This window comes from the organism of the source record quoted next, unplaced genomic scaffold (assembly GCF_019419815.1).
Source record: "Pyrus x bretschneideri cultivar Hongxiangsu unplaced genomic scaffold, Pyrus_bretschneideri_v1 Contig13, whole genome shotgun sequence".
In the NCBI taxonomy this organism is placed as follows: Eukaryota; Viridiplantae; Streptophyta; class Magnoliopsida; order Rosales; family Rosaceae; genus Pyrus; species Pyrus x bretschneideri.
The window spans coordinates 413,108-434,025 of record NW_025999424.1 but is presented as its reverse complement, the minus strand read 5'-3'; the positions used below and the strand labels follow the sequence as shown (position 1 = coordinate 434,025).

Below are 20,918 nucleotides of genomic sequence, written 5' to 3'. Positions count from 1 at the left end.
TCATCGTTGAAACTCAAAATTTTCAAACTCTTTTCATTAATTTTCCTTTCAATATTCACTAATTAGAATTCCGTCGCCATTCAAAATGTCAAACATTTCAAAAGCACCTCCTTTGAAAGATCACATGTAAGAAGCACTTTTAATTTTTCTTGAAAATCAAAACTTATTGAAACTCCTCTCCAAGAAGCACTATCATCGAAAAGCAAATTTCTCACATGATCAAAAGTGCTTCTATTCACAGAAAGAACTTTTAGCCAAACCCGCTTCTAAACATAAAAAAAAAAAACACTTTTAGCTGTTACAAAACACGCGTTTTCTTCTAGGAATACAAAAATAGAATTCAAGTATGGCGTTATACGAAATAAGCATATAGCACCAGGTTTGTGGTAAAGAAACTGAAATTATACAACATAATATAAATGGTCATCATTAGATATTCCAAAAACCGTACCAAAATCGGCATGTCCTTTGAGTCTAATCCAAACAGCTAAACAACATTGCGGCATTTAAAGGAAACAGAAAACCTCGGCGATTGATCTTAATAAACTTCGAACACTCACGAATCTAGAAGCAGACTCGACAATTTTTCCTAGGTAAGAAGAAATACAAAAACCAGACTTAGTTCAGCCTTTGAGCAGCTTCCTTCGCTAGGAGCTTCTCCTTCGCCCTAGTTTTTGCCTGGGATTTGGAACCCATGATGCCCCCTCCCCACTTTTTCCTGTACTCTTCGTACTTGTCATTGAAGTTGGCCTGCAACAAAGTGAGACACCACAACGATTAAACAAGGGGATCGATCAAAACATGGACAACGCACGCACTATAGAGCAATCAAACAACAGCTTAAAGAAATTTCACAAGGAATTTAATTCTATCCCACCTTGATTGCCTCCAAGACCTTGCTGAACTCCAACTTATCCTCATTCTTGACTGTTGTCAAGCACAAAACTGATGCAGTTTTCTTGTGGACAATCTGAAATAAAGGTTTGTTCTTAGTCCATATATATAGACAAACGATTTAAAACAATCAAATAATGCAGATATATAAGAATATATTACCGATCCCAGCCGTGCTTTGCCCTTCACAATGCAATATGGGACTTCCATCTTCCTACATAACGCAGGAAGCCAGACAACCAACTCTATTGGGTCAACATCGTGCGCAATAACAACAAGCTGGGCCTTGTTCTGCAAGTAAAATACAGTTGCATAAACGTGTTACTCAAAATGCAAACGTCGTAAAAAGGAACATAAAACACATGCACAGGGCAGAGAACAAGACCTGCTCAATCAGGTAAGTCACGTGGTTGAGACCATACTTCACAACAATAGGCTTCTTGGCCTCAACAGTTTTCCCTTCGGTCTCGGCCTGGGCCCTTTTCAAAAGGCGCTCCTTCTTTGCAGCTTTGTCCTCTGGCCTGTACTTGAGAAGCATCTTGAACAAGCTGGTGGCTGCACACAGGTACAAGCAACATTATAATTTGAGCACTTTTGTACAGCCAAAACAACCAATGCAATCACAAAACCATAACAAAACAGTTTGGAAACGCAGCAACGAATCGGCACATCCGTTATACAATACTGTAATAGCTATCATCATTTCACATTGTCTTCTACAGAATGAAACAAATTACATTGAGCCGTAAAATGTACACTAGAAAACGTAACGTGGCAAAGATTGGTTGTAACATCACATCACATCTATGAAGATCAATTTCAGAAACTTGTCATTGGCGCATTCTCAATGATAAACCCCAAAAACATAAATAGATAAAATGCTTAATAAACGCAAGCAAAAGGTCAAGAGTTATCGAAAAATACCGAGGTTCTTATCGAGGGTCTTGGTGAACTGGTTCAACGCTGGAGGAACCTTCAACCTCTGCTTGAGGATCCTCTTCTTCCTCTGAATCTGAACCACCTTGGGCCATTTCACGAAGCGGGTCAGATCCCTCTTCGGTGGCAATGCCCCACCGATACCGAACTGCTTCGGGCGCTTCTCAAATAGCGGGTTCACAACCTTGTCCTATAAAAATCACCACACAGCGCCACCCATCACAATCACCATATAAGCAAATCGCAAAAGCATCATATATAATATAAAGATATATTCGCATATATATATATATATATATATTGAAACAGAAGATACATACTGTCTTCTTCTTGGAAGCTGCGACTGGAGCTTTTACGCCTCTTTTGGGGGCCTGCATAATGTAGGTCGAGAAAAAATGAATATGTCAGTAGAACATAAAGACTCGATGATTAATGGAAGATTCCATGCAACCGAGATGAATGGGAGGCGGAGGATAACGGAGAGGGAGCAAATACTCACCATTTTCGGAAGCTGCTTGCTTCGACCTGCTGGGTAGCTCTGAAACTCTTTTGAACGGCGTAAACCCTAGAAGAAAGGCTCACAATTTATACATTAACAAACAGTGACTGTACGGGCTGGGCCTGCAGCTGAGTTAAAGCGATGCCCTGTGGGCATCGTAAAGCACAACCAGACCCAATATAAATATATGGGCATATGGCCCTAAGGATGGGACCCGAGGCCCATAATTTAACTTAACTATAATAACCCTAACCTCTAAGACAGGAGATGGTAGAGCAAACAAATATTAAAAAAAAAACTAACAAATTGTGCGGGAAGTAAAAATGATTGTGTTAAAATTATCACGTAAAATATCACAATCATCTCTATAAAGGAGCAACCTTAAGTCATAAAAATTTACAGTCCCAACTTGGGATCAATTCTATACAGCATAGAAATAAACTTCACATTGCAATAAGTTATAATTTTTTTTATCTCATATTAAGAAAATACGTCTCCATATACTAATAATTTTCAATGAGTACAAAAATATGTAATATTACCGACAAAAGTTTAAGATGAACTAAAATTTTCTCTAAAGTTGTTTGGAACAATACTTTAGTTTTAGAATTGATGTTACGTCTTTGAACTTGCAAGTACATATGTCTAAGAAATAAAATACTTGGCGACCAAGAAATCCTATTTAGGAAACACAATATTCATTAAGGATAAATAAGTCAATATATAATATTTTTTAACCACACCTTTATTAAGTAATAACCTCCCTGACTTTATCGCAATGGCGCAAAACAACTATACATATGCACTCTGGTGCAAATTTGATCTTCACCGATCACCCTCTCCTGCCAACAATTAACAATTTTTTTTTAACAAACGATATTATCTACACTAAGGGAAATATGGTGAGCTTAGCCTTACAATAAGTTAACAATAATATAGTTCAAATTCGATTTTGGCGATAATCGAACATAAGACCCCTCACTTACAAATGAAGGAATATCAGTAAACAATAATACTAAGTGGCAACAACTAACCATTTTACACACTAATACTATTGTTTTTTGAAAAAAAAAATATTTTAATAAATAAAGAAAAATAAACCTCCCTCAAGTAATAGAAAAGAATTGGTTTAGTTCCAAAATAAACCGCATCACTTGCAAAAAATTATGGATACGACGTCGTCCTCGTTTTTGTTTGGCTGCTTTTTTCCAACTTCGCAACTACGAAGAAAGCCCGTCACACTCTCTCTCCTGCCGTTGGACGAACTTCGGGTTGAAGAAAATGCAGTAGACGAAAAACCAGCACAAACAGCAGCAGACTCTCAACAGCAGCAGCTGAACATGAACAGTCGAAACGTCGTCGTGTGCGACAATGGCACCGGGGTAAACTCCTCTCGCTAGCTTTTCTGCTTTCCCTCACACATACAGAAAAAGCACTTATATTCTAATCTGTGTTGGAAGATTTCAACGATCCGGCAAATTTTGACCTCCGTTTGGGATCTGTGGGTGTTGGGATCATACTTTATTTTGTGGGTTTTGTTTATTTTGTTTGATTTAATCTGCAGTATGTAAAATGTGGATTTGCTGGAGAGAACTTCCCCACCTCTGTGTTCCCTTGCGTAGTTGGAAGGCCACTGCTTCGCTATGAGGAATCACTTATGGAACAAGAAATCAAGGTTGATACTTTAATAATCTTTTCATTACAAGATTTGATCTTCTGTTCGAGCTTTAATCAAGGTTAAGAATTTTATTATCTTCTTAATTAGCTTGTGATTTAGTGATTAGTTCTGAGTTCTGACTCTGAGAGCCCTTTTTTCTTAAATTTTATAAATGCGTTTAGGATGTCATTGTTGGAGAAGCTTGCGCCGAATTTCGGCATCAATTGGATATAAATTACCCGGTTAACAATGGCATTGTGCAAAACTGGGATGACATGGGCCATGTCTGGGACCATGCATTCTACAGTGAACTAAAGGTAAACTCTTGCTGCCTTTGATTGTCAATTTCGATATTATAGTTTCATTCGGATTGCTAATATTATATTGTCTAATTTCTGTCAACAGATAGATCCTACTGAGTGTCAGATATTACTCACAGACCCGCCTCTTAATCCTTCAAAGAACCGTGAAAAAATGGTTTGTTTTGCAATTTCTTTCTAAAGTAGTCATTTTTTTTGGTAACCATACCTGTACCATAGTATATATCGTTAATTATGGCGTTGTTGGTATTTCATGATTCGTCTTGATTCGATATTTCAGGTTGAGACCATGTTTGAGAAGTACAATTTTGCTGGTGTCTTCATTCAAATTCAAGCTGTTTTAACATTGTATGCTCAAGGTGCTTATAGAGATGATTAAAGGTTAAATGCTTATGATGTTGTTTTTACCCCCAACTTCTTTTGTTTCTCTCTTTTTGGTTTTCTTCGTCTTATTTCTACAAAAAAAAAAAAAAAAAAGTAAGTCTTTTTGACTATTGCACTTTCAAATTCTTGGAAAACATTGATGGGGAGAGTGAAAGCATTTAATCTAACTTGCCAGAATTATATGTTGGAACAGTCATCTCATTACTATAACCACCATTGCTACTTATGCTTAGGTAAAGTTTTGCTTTTTTCGGTCATGGGCTTCATTATTTCCTTGTTTTTCTACAGGCTTGCTAACCGGATTAGTTATTGACTCTGGTGATGGTGTTACTCATGTGGTAAATTCCTCAAAACCAACTTCTACGTTTTGTATTTGAAGTACTGCCAACAGCTTGCATAGTGTGTCACTCTGTAGTTATATGTTTTAGCGATTAGTTAAATATTGCACAGCAATGGAATTGAAAGGAAATCAAACTCTATATCAATTTTTAATTAATTTGCTCAACCTTGTAGGTTCCAGTTGTCGATGGCTACTCATTTCCTCATCTTACGAAGCGAATGAATGTAGCTGGCCGACACATAACATCCTATCTTGTTGATTTGCTCTCACGGAGGGGGTGAGAACCATTTGCTTATAGTTAGCAAGATCAATATGGTTTGCATTATCTTTCATCTGTTAAGTGAAACTTTCATTTGACTGAGGATTGTATCTTTATTTGTGAAGGTATTCAATGAATAGGACAGCTGATTTTGAGACCGTTAGGGAAATCAAGGAGAAGCTTTGCTATATTAGGTAAACAAAACCTATATTCTTATGTTAAGGAACTTTTCGTTTTTGGTGCGGAATGTTGTTGAAACATTAATTTCATGAATTTTAGTATCAAATTTGGTGCAGTTATGATTACAAAAGGGAGTATCAGTTGGGACTTGAGACCACCATACTTGTAAAAAATTACACTGTAAGTTAGTTTCCATAGCATCTCATTAGATATCCAATTCTTCTATGTATGGATTGACTGAAAAGACATAGTCAGGAGTGGCTGTATTATAAGTTCATCTTTTTTTTGCTTATGTTTTTTGTATGTCACTCTTTCTTTGCTCTAATGCCAGTAATTTTTTCTTATTTTGGTGATTCTTCGTTTTTTGTCTGTCATTTTTCTCTTTGGTTCCCTCTTTTATTGTATCGTTAATAGTTTTAATCAAGAGTTATATATATTTTGATGCTAATACTCTGATATGTGATGGTTTATTCAGCTGCCAGATGGAAGGGTGATTAAAGTTGGCACCGAAAGGTTCCAGGCTCCTGAGGCTCTTTTCACTCCTGTAACTTTCCAGTTTTCTTTGCTCTTTTCTTGACGTTGGTTATTAAAACTTTTCTCTAGTGAACAAAATTGCTCAAATGTCTTCAATCTAAATTGCTTAAATTGTACCTCTTCATAGTGATATTAGCACCTACGATTCTGGGTTTGGAGAAAAAGTTTATAACAGGCTGAAATCTTTGTATAATCATTAATTTTTTCCTTGTACAGGAACTTATAGATGTTGAAGGTGATGGAATGGCTGACATGGTATTCCGCTGTATTCAGGAAATGGATATTGACAACAGGATGATGGTACCTATATGAATCCGATTGCAAGTTAGCATTGATTAGTTCTTTATCCATTTGACTTCCTGTCATTGATTGTATGACTTTATTGCATTTGTTGCAGCTCTACCAGCATATTGTTTTAAGTGGAGGAAGCACGATGTATCCTGGATTACCCAGTCGGTAATATCTTACTCTTCTTTGCATCACTTGGATTATAAGTTTCTTGTTTGACGTAGTTTTTTCGAGTTATATCTCACATGGCATGTCAAGTTTCTTGTTTGACATAGTGTAAAAATATGGATGTACTCAAAAAAAAAAAAAAAAAAAAAACCTTTTTTACCTAAAAGTTGGATTTTTTTCGTCCTATGGCCATCTTGTTTTCTTATTAAAGATTGGTTTGAAATTGATGAATTTCTGATATTAAATGTGGTGTTTCTTCAGTTTGGAGAAGGAAATACTGGACCGTTATCTTGATGTTGTTTTGAAGGGTAACAAAGATGGACTCAAGGTAAGATAAGAGTTTTGTTTTCATGGATAAGAAAGGGAACAAACCGAGCTTTGAAAAAATATGAAACAGTTGAAACATACCATGTGTGTTATGTTGGTATTGAAGTGGTACTAAACTGACTATGTTTAGGTCGGGATATCCCGATTGATATAAAAAATTTATTGATTTGAAAGAATATCATCAAGTTGAATCTGGCATAATCAACCGAGCTCAGTCGTTCTATTTCTCACGCTCTAAAATTTGTGGTGAACAGAAATTGCGATTGCGAATTGAAGATCCTCCACGAAGAAAGCACATGGTGTATCTAGGTGGTGCAGTCCTTGCGGGAATTATGAAGGTAAATTACATTGTTTGTACTCTCTACCTTTTAGATCGAGTTTCCATATGATGTCATTGTTATCCCCCACATTGGAGATGGGTTAACTGCAAGCCATCTAAGAAAATTTCAATGTGGTGGTTAACACTGCAGGATGCTCCTGAATTTTGGATCACAAGGGAGGATTATCTAGAAGAAGGAGTTGCTTGTCTAAGCAAGTGTGGTCAGGCGTGACTTTTTCGAGGTCAGTTTGCCACCTGCTTAGCTGTGTTCAGTATCAGTTGTTGGAATGGAAGAGCGACAAGCAAAACCATCCGAGGCCTAGACATTGAAATATCGATGGCCATCCTGAGTAACCTATAGGAATTTGTTGACTTTTGATAAGTGTTGTGTAAGCTACCTATGAACCGAGTGCAAAGAGTTTGTGTGATGTTGTTTCAGTATGGCTGGTAAAATTGTAGAGATTCTTTTGTATTTCTAACTCTGTTTCCAATACAATTTGTTTGACAGCGACAAGTTTTATATTCTACTTCCGCAACGTGCCGGATACTTGGCATCTGAAAATCGGTTCTTCTAATTTATATTAAAGACGTAACTAAACCCATTAGAAAACTCGCAGTTGGTTAATCATTCATCCTTCCCAGAATCCTTTCTCGTTGCTCCTTTCCTGCTCTTGGACTTGGTCTTCTAAGTTCGAAAGGTAGAGCATGTCACTCTGTTTGTTAAAAAACAACCTAATACACATTCAGACGAAGATTTGAGCGTTTTTTATTTGTACTTTCGCCATTTCGACCACGATGATCACGGGAATTACGACTCCGGAGGGAAAGAAAATTACAAAAATGAGATCTGAGAAGCAAAGATAGGGCATTATTATGTGATAACTTGTAACAAGAGACCATTGACCCAAAAATTAAAAACTTGTAGTAAGAGAAAAGACCAACCAGAAGAGGTTTATGGAATTTGGATACCAACCCCACCAAATAAGCCCCTACCCCTTCTTTGTGACATTAGATCTCTTATCTGGCGTGTTAGGTTTCGGTATCAGTGGCCTACTCTCACCCATCTGCCTGCCCTACATTCATATATTCCAGGTGAAAAACACAGCATCTACAGTGTCGTATCGTATCGAAGGATTTGGATTATCACTCAGGTTTCAGGCACAACTACCTGTCCCTTTCCACAATTATCTTCTCTTTCTTAAACAAGTAATACAAGATACGTTGGTCCATTCCAATTTTCTATAATTATCCTTCTCCTCCAGTCCTCCTGAAACCTCCAAAACCATTCCCTTTTCTGCCCTCATCAATTTTTGGTTTCTTCATTCGAGTTTTGAGCATTCCTTTCATCTTTTTACAGAACTCTCCTTTCCATTCGTCAGCTTGCTCACATGGTTTGTTCTCTCATAACTCATATTAAGGGTTTGTTTGGAACTGCTTCGAGAAGGGCTAAGTGCTTCTGACAGAGTGTTTCCTCTAAAAATTTCGAAGTGTTTCTAATAAAAGTACTTCTAGCAAACGTTTATGAGCAGAAATGCTTCCTACAGAAGCAGTACCAAACGAGCCCTAAATTCTTTGCAAACTTGCTTCTTCTCTTTCTCTGCATTTTTTGATATTGTGTTTTCAGGTTGCTGAATTCGGAGAGTCTGTCGCGATGGACAACACCACCAATGGTGACGCGTTCCAGCTGAGAGTGAAGCAAGGAGAGCCAACTCTGGTTTCCCCTGCAGTTGAAACAGAGAAGGGTTTGTACTTCCTCTCGAATCTCGATCAAAACATTGCGGTGACTGTTCGTACTATTTACTGCTTCAAGTCGGATGATAAGGAAAATGACCAGGCAGGGGAAGTGATCAAGGATGCCTTGAAGAAGGTTCTTGTCCACTATTTCCCTCTTGCTGGGCGGTTAGCAATTAGCGCGGAGGGAAAGCTCATTGTGGATTGCACGGGGGAAGGAGCTGTTTTCGTCGAGGCTGAAGCAGATTGTGCGATAGAACAGATTGGTGACATAACAAAGCCGGACCCCGAGACTCTTGGGAGGCTGGTTTATGATGTTCCTGGTGCGAAAAACATACTGGAGATGCCTCCTCTGGTGGTTCAGGTTTGTACTTGAATCTCTTCATTACATTTCACTTATTGTATCTTGAATTTGCATTCATAAATAAATGATGATTTTATTAGGTGACTAAATTCAAATGTGGAGGATTTTCTCTTGGCCTGTGCATGAATCATTGTATGTTTGACGGCATCGGTGCAATGGAATTCGTGAACTCGTGGGGTAAAATTGCCATAGGTTTGCCATTGACAGTTCCTCCGTTTTTAGACAGAAGCATACTCAAAGCGCGAAACCCACCAAGGATAGAGTACCCGCATCAGGAATTCTCAGAGATTACCGGCACTTCTTGCACCAACAATGACCTTTTTGAGGAAAAAATGCAGTACAGATCCTTCAGTTTCGACAGTGAGAAGCTTGAGAAACTCAAAATGAAGGCCAGGGAAGACGGGGCGCTTGAAAATTGCACTACTTTCGAAGCCCTCTCTGCATTCGTGTGGAAAGCTCGGACCAGAGCGCTAAATCTGCTGCCTGAGCAACAAATAAAGCTCCTGTTTGCTGTTGACGGGAGGCGTAAATTCAGGCCGCCGCTGCCAAAAGGGTACTTTGGCAATGGCATTGTGCTGACAAATTCCGTCTGCCAGGCAGGTGACTTACTGGACAAGCCGCTGTCAAATGCAGTCGGACTAGTTCAAGATGCAATCAAGATGGTCACTGACAGTTACATGAGATCTGCCATAGATTATTTCGAGCTGACGCGAGCTAGGCCTTCGCTGGCCTCCACACTCTTGATCACGACTTGGTCTAAGCTGTCGTTCTACACGACTGATTTTGGTTGGGGAGAGCCTGTGCTATCAGGTCCGGTGGCATTGCCGGAGAAGGAAGTGATCTTGTTCCTTTCTAATGGGACAGAAAAGAAGAACATAAACGTGCTTCTGGGGCTTCCTGCTTCTGCCATGAATGTCTTCCAAGAACTGATGAACGTCTAGAGTTCAAACAACACCGGCGCGAAATTGTTTTTTCGAACTAAAGCTCTTGTATTTCGAAATTGTTGTCACTTGTAATATTTTTATTATTTGTTTGTGTACTGCTGCAAAACTTTATGCATACAGTCACTGAGATTGCTGATGCTTTAAGTTGTTGATGGTTCATTTATCATCTTTTGCTGTAATAAGTGTAGAAATGTCATTTACATTAAAATAAAATAATACTAATTTCCAGGCTCGTGCTTTGGTGCGTGTCTAGAGACTTAGTTGATGATTTATAAACTATAAATGTCCAAGGGTTTTCTTCAAATTCTTGTTTAACATGAGCAACAATAGTGAAAGGAAGAAACGAACACGAGACCTAAAGAGATAACGGAATTGTTGCATTGAAGCGAATATAGAATGCACCAGGTTGATATAAGGTGTGTGTACATAGAGAGTGTTGAGTAAGGTATGAGATGTGAGGCTACGAGAAAATATATAAAGTATATTCATTATGTACCGTGAATTTAATAATATGTTCGATGTAAATAAAACAACCCTGTTAAAAAATTATATGGAATGTAATAAACAACCTTGGACTGTCGCACATGTGAGAAATTGAGAATGACATATGTATGAACCAGTACGACGTCGTGGGTGGACATCTTTTGTACACTTGGCATCCCGGCTAAAACCCTTAACACAGAACTCAACAAGAAGGGAAGGGTAGCGTGGTTTCGGAACTTTAAAAATCCCCGACGGTGGTAAGAAAACCCGACAGAGAAGAAGGAGAAGAAGAAGCCGTTGAACTCAAAAAAGATTCCGTCTTTCGGAGTTTTCCGAGTCCGAATTCAGCTGGGTAAGCTTACCCCCCAATCCTCCATGGACGAACTTGTGATTGCTACTTGTACCCGCCGCTGAATATTTTTCTCAGGCCACCACATTTCCTATCAATACAAGAGGTGACTACTCCAAGCTCTAGGGCTTCCAGTTTTTAGTTTATTTTTGTTAATTTTGTTATCTATTTGTTAATTCTACTTTGGGGCTGTCTAGTTTTACTCTCATACAATATTTGAATAGTCCTTTTTTTTTTTACGTTGCTGAATTTTGGAGTAAGACTTTGAATTAACTGATTTAATTGGATAGGAAAGTCAGGGATAACATGTAGATTATGGAAGATATTAGAAAATAAATTCTGGGTTTTGGCTGATTGCTGCTTTTGTTAATCGTTGCTTTTAATTAGTATGTTCTGGTTAGTAGTTTCAATTAATTGTTTAATTTTAATTTGGTTAGACATTGACTCATTGAGTGTATAATGTTGAGTATTTGAATGATTTTGAAGATGGAAACTTTATAAACAAACACATTTGATGTTTGGTGGTTTGTAGATACCGCGAGTATCAAGTGTGGCGAAATTAGGAAAGATACTGCAGATTGTGTGGATTGGTGTCGAGAATTAGATTCAGCATGATGAGTTCTTTGTTTGTTACTACCTTTTTAGTCAAGGGGTTATTACCAAACTGTAGAGTAGCGTGCGGTCTATTTGATAACACCTTTATGGTATGGACAACGAAGAGTTTACTTATCAGTCGATGAAGGAAACTTGTCGTTCTTTCATTGCATAATCAATACATGTTTGGCACCTGGCCATATATCATCGTCAAAGGAAATACGAGTACATAATAGGCAAACAAAACGTCAAAACCAATTTCGGGAATCTAGGATCACATTTGTGCAGAAGCGGTCACATCTAGAAATCTCTAGAGCTATTCTTATTTGTGCACATCTGCTTCTAAACCTATACCCCAAAGATAAAAACGCAATACGATTATGTAGCCCATGAGCGGGCCCAAGGGATAACTAATGGCCTACTTGTATCATTGGAAAGTTTAATCAAATCATCTATCCCCTACATTTTCATCAGTTTCACAAACAGTTTTAAGTGTATAGGCAAAGAGACCATCATTACCTCCTACAAATTCTAGATTGGGATAGTGGATTATCTTTCTTTTTTAGAGGTAGCCATCTAAATCGAGTTTTGACTGTATTCTCTCTTCCGGAATCATTACACACGTGCTTGTTGCCGGTTAGCACACAAGTCTGGTATTTATTGTCTTCTCACACTGGACATAGGTATTATATTTCTGGGCTTTGTAGAGGATTAACAGCCAACTCCAAATTCAGAGTCAATTCAATTTCTATCTTTTGATTATTATCCCTGACTAGATTTAAAAGCATTTATATCAAATTTTCCTAGTTTCCATAGGCTCATTGCATGCTCTTGTTTTAGCCTTTTAGGTGAATTTGAGAAGGCATTATTCTTTCCACTGTGGTTTGGGTACTGGAATTTGTATGATATTATATGCTATTTCTCAAATGTGATGCTAGAGGGATAAATAGTTGATATATGGTGCATGGTTAAGTTTGATCATGATTGTTGCTTTTGTAGTTGCAACTTGCAATTGCAAGGTTTCCCTCAGGCTTTTTCAAAAATCATCGTATTCTCTAGACCCTAAACCCTTAACATTTTGTATAGTAATGTTGTAAGTTATGCTTCCTTATGATTACATGAAATTTTGCTTTGGTCAATAAATCGTGCCTCTGGGTATCTTACTAGGTGGAATCTGTTACTATTTATCTCAATTTGCTTGAAGGTTTTCTCAGTTTTAAGGGCTCCATTTTGCTTACTAGTTGGACCAACTCTTGCTGGAATCATGGGAAGTGCGTTCAATCCGCAGATTTTAGTGGAAAAGCTAGCCAAGCTCAATAGCTCGCAAGCAAGCATAGAGAGTATCCTTTTGCTGACATCGCCTTGAAATCAATGTTCTTTTTAGTTTTTTCATAGAGGAACAGTAGACAATTTTTCTGGCTGTTCTAACTTACATACCAAGCCTGATTTCTTTTGGTGGGACAATTTAGCCACCCTCTTGTCTCATAACTCATTTCTTTGGAAAACTTAATTGAATTTTGAAATCCATTGTCAAAACCCACATATCCAATGCATTTTCCCTGCCAAATTTGAATCCCTTCCCCTGCTATTCCATGAACACTGTTTCGTTTATTGTCTAGTCAATATTATACTTTTCTCGTAAGTGTTGAGTTACAAATACAACTAGTGATACTTGCTGTGCATCTGAGCCTTGGCATATCTGATTATTTTTGCACATGTTGTCAATGTTTGTTATCTTTGTTATCAGAGTACTTGGCTGTTATCCTTAATGCAATTTAGCTTTATCTCATTGGTGCATTTTCCATATGAATAAAGCAAGACAAGTTGTTGAAACATGGGCTAGGCAATTTCGTTGTGCTCCACACGACCAGAGATTGGCTTTCTTGTATCTTGCAAATGATATTTTACAAAACAGTAGGCGAAAAGGTTCAGAATTTGTTGGTGAATTTTGGAAGGTTCTTCCAGATGCTCTTCGTGATGTAATTAAAAGTGGAGATGAACTTGAAAGAAATGCAGCACAACGATTGGTACAACTGCATAACCTGTTTCTATATCTTTTTTTAAAAGAAAAAAAATTGGAATTGGTTGTCATGGAGATGGTTTCTATTGAGAACAGAATAATCCAAAGGAAACCTTGAGCAAAACCAAAATTTTTTAGTTTATAAGATGGATAGAAGGACTCAACTCTTTATATGTATGCATGTGCATGTACCTTTTTTTTTTTTTTTTGTGGCTGATTGTTGTGGTTCAATATGTTTACTTTGTAGGTTAATATATGGGATGATAGAAAAGTTTTTGGTTCACACGGCCAGATTCTGAAGCAAGAGTTTGTTGGACAGCACCCGGAAAATAGTAACAGAAATGGGAAGCATTCGGGTGCCAGATTGGTAATGCAAATCGGATGATATGCCTGTATTGCGGAGCATTTGTTTCAGTTTGCAATTTGATGGCTTAATTTTGTTTCCTTTTATTTTCTTTGTTGAAAAAAAAAAAAAGCAGCAACCTGCTGGAACTGCATTGGACAAAATAGTTTCAGATTACCAAACTAATCATGGCCAGATGGACGAGGACACTATATTGAGCAAATGCAGGAGTGCTATTAGCTGTCTAGAGAGGGTTGATAAGGAAATTGGTGCCGATTTCAACTCAGGTATCCCCAACATGTGTAAATTCTTGAGAATTTTCTCTTAACTTTTAACATGTGTAATGTTCGTGACTTACTTTTCCCTAAATTATGTTTCTTCACTAGGGCAATTTCATGGGTCTGCATTTGTGGAGGAGGTTCAGGGTCAGAATGCTATACTAAGGAATTGTATTGAACAACTAAGAGCTGTTGAATCATCAAGAGCTAATCTTGTGTCTCATCTAAGAGAGGCTCTTCAGGAGCAGGTTGGTTGGTAGACAATCCTAGGAGCAAAATATCAGAATTTTCATTCACGGTTTTACAAGACTACGATTTTACGCGAACTAACATGGTTTTCTTATCAGGAGTACAAGCTGGATCGAGTCCGAAACCAACTTCAGGTATGCTGTGTATATCTATCATATCATCTACCTTTGTTGTGGAAGTGTAACATTACTGTATGAATGTTGGTTAATTCATCACGGTCAAACTAAACTGAATGCCCAAACTTTAATTACATATATAAAAATATTAAGAAAAGGCTCCTCTGAAAGTATTATAAATCTTCTGCTTCTTGGAGGAGGATGAGTTGGTTCCCTTTCTTATAGGACTCATATGTTGATACAATGTGGTACTCCATGGGGTTGGGTTGAGTTCCCACCCTTGTGAGTTTCAGGTAAATTGCAATTCCCTGCATATACTGTCCATTATCAATGATTGGTTTTGGATCAACTTTACGCAACCCAAACTCATGTTGAATTGAATAATGATGCTAACTTTTATTTGTACATAGAAATAAATGATCTATGATTTTGTGAATTAAGTAGTAAAGAAACGCTTGTACAGATATGCTAATTGTATATGTACATATATCACGTAAAGGTTGCTGGTTGTGTTGCCATTTATAACAAAATCTAATTGTACAAAATCTATTCTAAACGTACATGATGCATATATTGTTTTCCAGGATGCAGAGTCCCAGTCAGAGCTGGCCACTAATATCTGCCATCGGTTAATGAATGGCGACAATGCACAACAGACTGCAGTCCAGAGCTCAAAGGAAGCTCATACCTCTGTAGCACCTTCCAGCTTTATGGTAGGAAGAGAACAATCATCTCCAGTAATGTACACACAGCAGGTTGCTTTTGCTGAAAAATCCAGTCATGGGGAGGAAGATTCGCGCAAGTCTGCAGCTGCTGCAGTGGCAGCAAAGCTGACTGCATCAACATCCTCGGCCCAGATGCTCTCTTATGTCCTCTCCTCTCTGGCATCAGAGGGTGTCATCAGCAATCCCATTAACGAGTCTTCTGGTGATTATCCATCCGAAAAGAGGCTTAAGCTGGAGAATGACCAATCGTCGTCCTATTTACCCCGGAGCCCTAACCCGTCTGCATCTCCTCCATTCTCGCATTCTGAATCTCACCCGCACAATGTCCCTACCACCAACCAACAACACACTCCCAGTGAGGCACCACCTCCCCCATCATCTTCTCCTCCACCACTTCCACCATTACCACCTCAACCACAGTACCAAGTGCCCCAATATGTGCCGTCTCCTGGACAATACACCTACAACGTGGCCCAACAACAGCCACCCCCAGTGCCTAGTTATCAAGCAGGAGCTCCAGTAAACGGCGTTTCTCCCTTCATGACGCCGGCCAATTCTTATCAGAGTTTTCAAGGTTCAGATGGTAAACTCTACAACCAGCAATCACCGATGCCAATGATGCCGATTTTGAGGCAATAAAAATCTCAGTTTCAAGAGGGGAGAAGGTTGTGCTGTAGTTTCTCCCTGCAGAAGGAACTTTCTTGCTTTTGTGCCTCTATTTAACTGCCTAATTAAATCTGCACAAAGTAAATGTTTGGAATTTTAAAATTTTCAGCTGCTCAAATCGTGGGGTTACTTAAAATTTAAAAATTTCATTCTCTGCTTGAATGGAGCAAAAAAGCATTAGAAGTGTTAACTTGTGCGTATCAGCTATTGCCGCCGGTTGTGGGATGTTTTGGTGTTTTTTATAGGGTAAAATTCAGACACACCCGATTGGACAAAAGATAGATTTTCCTTGTACAACTGTCTGTAGTTTCCTGTGACATTTGATCCCACTGATAATCTGTTTGGTTACGTAATTGTATTCAATTAAGTGTTAATATCGTTGTTATTGTTAGCATACCTTAAGCACCTGAATTATTAGGGTAAAGACTTCACCTAGCAAAAACCAAAATTATATGTTCTCACCATAGTATTTTGATTGAGTGCGATACTGTATATAAGAATCAGGTAACTTGAGTTTAATATCTATAATACTACTACTGCATTAGTGTTAGTTTAATATATTGATGTCACACTTCTGAGTTTAATATATCACACATGCGTTTAATATATTAGACTATAATGGTATTACATTACATTTTTCTAAGCAACTATAGAAGTATAGAGTATGACTTCGATATAGTTTCAATATATTAGTATTACACTTACTTTTTATTCAGTTTACGATGGACTCCCATTAACGAACAACTCTAAGTGATGAAAATACTTAAAAACTGATTAAAGCTGAGAGAAAAAGAGGCATGTGTTATGTTTACACGTGGGAAACAAAAACACTGAACCTTACAAATGGAATATACAATTAATAACAAGTAATACAAATAATCAAGGACGGTGGTGAAGAAAAGATCACGTTTATATGACGTGACCGCGGCCTTTTTACAAAACAAAACATGCATGTTTGCTGTTTCGACGTCCACGCTGCTCTCTCTCTCTCTCTCTCTCTCTCTCTCTCTTTCTCATGGCTTAAAAACATGAAATATAAAGTGAAAAAAAGAAGAAGCGAGTAGTGGAAACCGATGCAGACCATTATCTACCACTGTCTCATATCACATGATAGCTTCATGTTTGACCGAAACCTCCAGTCATTTCAAAATCACGTATCGTTTCGGATTTTAAGTTTCTTCACATGATAATATATTATTTGTTTAAGATATAACTACAGCAGCATTATCAAACTATGAGGCAAAAAGCAGAGAACTTGTTTTATAGATGAGATCGATATATATATAAGAACCATGACATTAATTACTGCAACTCCCCCCTTACCAAAATTACCGTAGCAGGGAGCAAGAGTTGCCCATAAACTCCAAAAAAAAAACCCTCCGGCGGTACCAAATTGTCATGGCAATGGCAATTAGTGGGACGTATCCTGCCCGACTTACCCCACACAATTCTTGCCCTAGCTGCTCTATCAATTTGAAGTTAGACTAACGTTGGCATGACATTAGTCACATTTTACTTTTTTTGAGATTGAAGGGTAGAGTTACATTAAGAGAATTAATATTCAACATGGATAGTAACTGTCTTCCCCTTACCCTGCCCCGGAAGCACAATATAACTATGGCATATACTGAATCTACAGAAGGCATTTTTTGTTCCTTTTTTTTTAAGCCTTGTGACCCCAAGGGTCTTGCTTTATAATATAGAGATAACATGGTTCCCAACTTTGTCCCCCAACCCTCTCCCCATTCCCCACAGGCAGCATATGGTCAAGAGAAACGACACAAACAAACGACAAACAATTTGTTAATGCTGGTGCCAAATCTTGAAAAACCACCAGACGGTTAGTGTAAACTAACCCTCTTGTCGATTAATTAACTAAATCACCTGCAACAAGGCTCTAATGTATATGTATATATGTTTGTTTGAAAATTGTTAAGACACCAAACAAAGATTAATTTATTTACTTTCTCTCAGTTTTTTTTCTTAATTATTTTGGTAACTCGTGATTTGGGACCATCGAACTTTAGTGTGCAAGGTCCACCCAAATAAAGTGAGGAATAAGTAATTGAGGAAGCCAATCAGGAACCAAGACAGAAGAGATGAAGACAGACATTGCCGTGTGTGTCACCAGTTGAGTTTGAGTACTTGCCCTACTACTGTTGGGGTTGGAACCACGAGGTGACACGATAGCACCGACAGATCCCAATACCGATACACACTCTCCCCACACTTCAGTTTAATTCCGATTGCAAATATTAAAGGGGATCTTGCAAGCTTCTTATTTGAAATTTTCACTTACCTTTTGACTTTAACGTTTTGTTTTCTTTAAAATAAAAAGAATTAGCGGGTGGTTTCGTCACGGTAGTTTTTATTTTTATTTTTTTGTTAGGCTAGAAAGACTCACAGAGATATTTCAGCTTACTCTTGACCACCATTTTGTGATTTACCAGTGCTAACCCATAATGTTCCGTGTGAAATACGAACCTGAAATTAATTCAAAACTATTAGATCACTCCATACTAATTAATAAGAACTGTTTATTTTAAAATTACAATCTAAAAATAACTATATAAAAATCGTTTATTGACAACTCTACTAACATTGTTTTTAAATGAAAAAAAAATCTATTTATGTGATAATAGTAAGATGATAAAATAATTTTGGACTTAATTTTTTTGAAAAGTGGTTTAGAAAATAAGGAACTTTAATGAAAAACTCTTAATACTATTTACTTTAACGAAAAATCATATTTTTACATTAAAAAAGTCAATTTTGATACTATTCACTTTACCCTTTATTTTGTCTTTATCGTTAAAACTCAAAGTTTTCAAACTTTTTTCATTAATTTTCCTTAAAAATATGCTATTTAAACTATCATACAACGTTACAAGATAAAAAATGTTAATGCTCAGTATTTTAAGACTTTTTCCTTCTTAAGCCTACTTTTATATAATAAAAATAATAATTTGGATCAAAGACAGTAACAAACATACAGAGATGATATAGAACTCAAATTCCAAAAGGAACGGGAACACGGCCTTGATACTTGAAGCCCCTAAACCTAACTGATGTCCATGACCAGTGACCGCAAGTGATATTTAATTACATAAAAACGTGTTTGCAAGTACCCAAACTTAGTTATTAATCACATATAATATAATATAAACTTAAGTAACGTATTAGTAGTAAAAAAATAATAATAATTACGATGCACGAGAGCAAGAAATGGAAATGGAAAAGAAAGCATGCATGGTTGTCGAAAGTGAAAGCGACAAACAGGAGGCTGGAGGGCAGCAAAAGTTGGGAAGAAAGAAAGAAGGAAAAAGCAGTCAACTGTGGGCTAACGTCAGCCGGTTAGCAAAGTTGAGGAACAAAAGGCTGCGAAAAGCCGTCATGTCGTTTTACTTTAACGGCTCAAGGAGCTATGGGCAATATTTATACCATTGGCATTCAGTATCCGATAAAGTAGTAACCAGCATTTGCCTTCCCTTCCTTCTCATGCTAAAAGGACAGAGACCTGCGTCAGACTCTGCACAACAAACCACATCGTCGTCACCATCCAGTTTTTCGAGAAATTTTTTATTATGATGGAAATACAGTACATTATGTATTTTTACATAAACGATAAAAAAAATTTATTTTTTAAATTATTAACTTTTTAACACACATATCCCATCATTTCTATAATGACACGTGATGTACCATTTCGTGCACCGACCACACTAAAAAATCTCTCTAGTTTCAGATCGTGCATTGGAGAGAGACAAACAGGGAGGATGTTTGGTCAAACAAATGCATGCTGACCTAATTTACCCTAAAAAGTTTCTTCTTCATGCTACTTTGTATGTATACTAATTAATTTAAAATAAGTGTGAGCTTCGTAGGTGTCTCTCTTGTAAGTTTTAAGCACAACTCTAAACTTAGGCCATCTCCAACCGAAAGGTTCAAAGGACCGAAAATAACCTGAAAATCATCTTCAACCGAGGACTAGGGTAGATGGCTGTGGAATCTGAGAGGGCCCCACGAAATCGGAGAGGGCTAGAGGGCTAGAGGGCTGGAGGGCTGGCTGACCAGAAAATTCAGTTTATATACGTTTATATTATTTAATATAAACGTATTCATGTCGGTTATAACCCACATGAATACGTTTATATTATTTAATATAAATGTATTCCTGTCGGTTATAACCGACATGAATGCTTAAGAAAAAAATTCAAATACAACAGCTAGTTGACGTCAGCTAGCCGTTGCATTTGATTTTTTTTTATATATATATAGTTTTATTATTATTTTTTATTTACAAAATTTTTCCTATAATTTCTATTTTTAATATTTTTTTTAAATTCTATTTTTTTCCTATAACTTTTATTTTACAAAATCTGTTTCATTTTTTTTTTAATTCCATTTTTTCCTATAACTTCTATTTCACAAAATTGCTTTATTTTATTTTAATTTCTATTTTTATCCTATAACTTCTATTTCACAAAATTTGTTTCATATTTTTTTTAAATTATATTTTTTTCCTATAACTTCCTAAGCCATTGTACAACATTAAATTAAATTAAGTAACATGAACCAACATTAAACAATATGAAATAATATTAAATAACATTAACCAACGTACAAATTATACAACACAAAAAAAAAACATGTCACTTAGCCGTTGGATTTGAATTTAAGTTGTAGTTTTTAAATAATAAATTATGTTTGGCCCTTTGACCCTCGGTTGGAGACGGTTTTTTGTGGTAAGGCTAAAACGAGCCTTCTGGCCCTCTGTTGGAGACGGAGGCAAATATGGCTATGTACTGTTCATTAGAATATTAATATCTTGGAGAATCTTGGAGGGCCAGAGGGCTAAAACGAGCCCTCTGGCCAGCCCTCGGTTGGAGATGGCCTTATGGTGTATCAAGACCGATCCAACTGCAATGCAATAATCAAAGCTGTTACAGAC

At 37.2% G+C, this 20,918-nt stretch overlaps 4 protein-coding genes across 6 annotated transcripts; 3 read left to right on the top strand and 1 right to left on the bottom strand.

Annotated features, from left to right (window-relative positions):
* Window positions 1-411: 411 nt before the first annotated feature.
* On the bottom strand, window positions 412-2,439 carry LOC103936113 (60S ribosomal protein L7a-2). Its single transcript, XM_009345947.3, has 7 exons — window positions 2,330-2,439; window positions 2,151-2,201; window positions 1,819-2,020; window positions 1,280-1,449; window positions 1,057-1,185; window positions 878-970; window positions 412-750 (listed from the first exon to the last, which is right to left on the bottom strand). The coding sequence occupies exons 1-7, from the start codon at window positions 2,330-2,332 to the stop codon at window positions 619-621; spliced, it is 780 nt and encodes a 259-aa protein (XP_009344222.1). The 5' UTR covers window positions 2,333-2,439; the 3' UTR covers window positions 412-618.
* A 1,048-nt stretch (window positions 2,440-3,487) lies between these two features.
* LOC103936112 (actin-related protein 2) lies at window positions 3,488-7,619 on the top strand. Its single transcript, XM_009345946.3, has 15 exons — window positions 3,488-3,711; window positions 3,894-4,004; window positions 4,169-4,303; window positions 4,392-4,463; window positions 4,587-4,665; window positions 4,979-5,028; window positions 5,204-5,307; window positions 5,415-5,483; window positions 5,586-5,649; window positions 5,945-6,013; window positions 6,220-6,303; window positions 6,401-6,459; window positions 6,721-6,787; window positions 7,041-7,124; window positions 7,257-7,619. The coding sequence occupies exons 1-15, from the start codon at window positions 3,496-3,498 to the stop codon at window positions 7,335-7,337; spliced, it is 1,344 nt and encodes a 447-aa protein (XP_009344221.2). The 5' UTR covers window positions 3,488-3,495; the 3' UTR covers window positions 7,338-7,619.
* A 691-nt stretch (window positions 7,620-8,310) lies between these two features.
* LOC103966555 (omega-hydroxypalmitate O-feruloyl transferase-like) lies at window positions 8,311-10,434 on the top strand. The gene is made up of 3 exons (XM_009379727.3): window positions 8,311-8,496; window positions 8,730-9,200; window positions 9,281-10,434. The coding sequence occupies exons 1-3, from the start codon at window positions 8,494-8,496 to the stop codon at window positions 10,139-10,141; spliced, it is 1,335 nt and encodes a 444-aa protein (XP_009378002.2). The 5' UTR covers window positions 8,311-8,493; the 3' UTR covers window positions 10,142-10,434.
* A 338-nt stretch (window positions 10,435-10,772) lies between these two features.
* On the top strand, window positions 10,773-16,341 carry LOC103966556 (regulation of nuclear pre-mRNA domain-containing protein 1B-like). 3 transcript variants are annotated; one of them, XM_048578797.1, is made up of 8 exons: window positions 10,773-11,082; window positions 12,738-12,910; window positions 13,350-13,597; window positions 13,838-13,957; window positions 14,070-14,220; window positions 14,320-14,459; window positions 14,559-14,594; window positions 15,161-16,341. In XM_048578797.1, the coding sequence occupies exons 2-8, from the start codon at window positions 12,835-12,837 to the stop codon at window positions 15,938-15,940; spliced, it is 1,551 nt and encodes a 516-aa protein (XP_048434754.1). In that variant the 5' UTR covers window positions 10,773-11,082; window positions 12,738-12,834; the 3' UTR covers window positions 15,941-16,341. The 3 variants fall into 3 exon arrangements, with proteins under 3 accessions (XP_048434754.1, XP_009378004.2, XP_009378003.2); XM_009379729.3 differs by having other exon boundaries at window positions 10,774-11,082; window positions 12,812-12,910; XM_009379728.3 differs by having other exon boundaries at window positions 10,774-11,082; window positions 12,775-12,910.
* The last annotated feature ends 4,577 nt before the right edge of the window (window positions 16,342-20,918 follow it).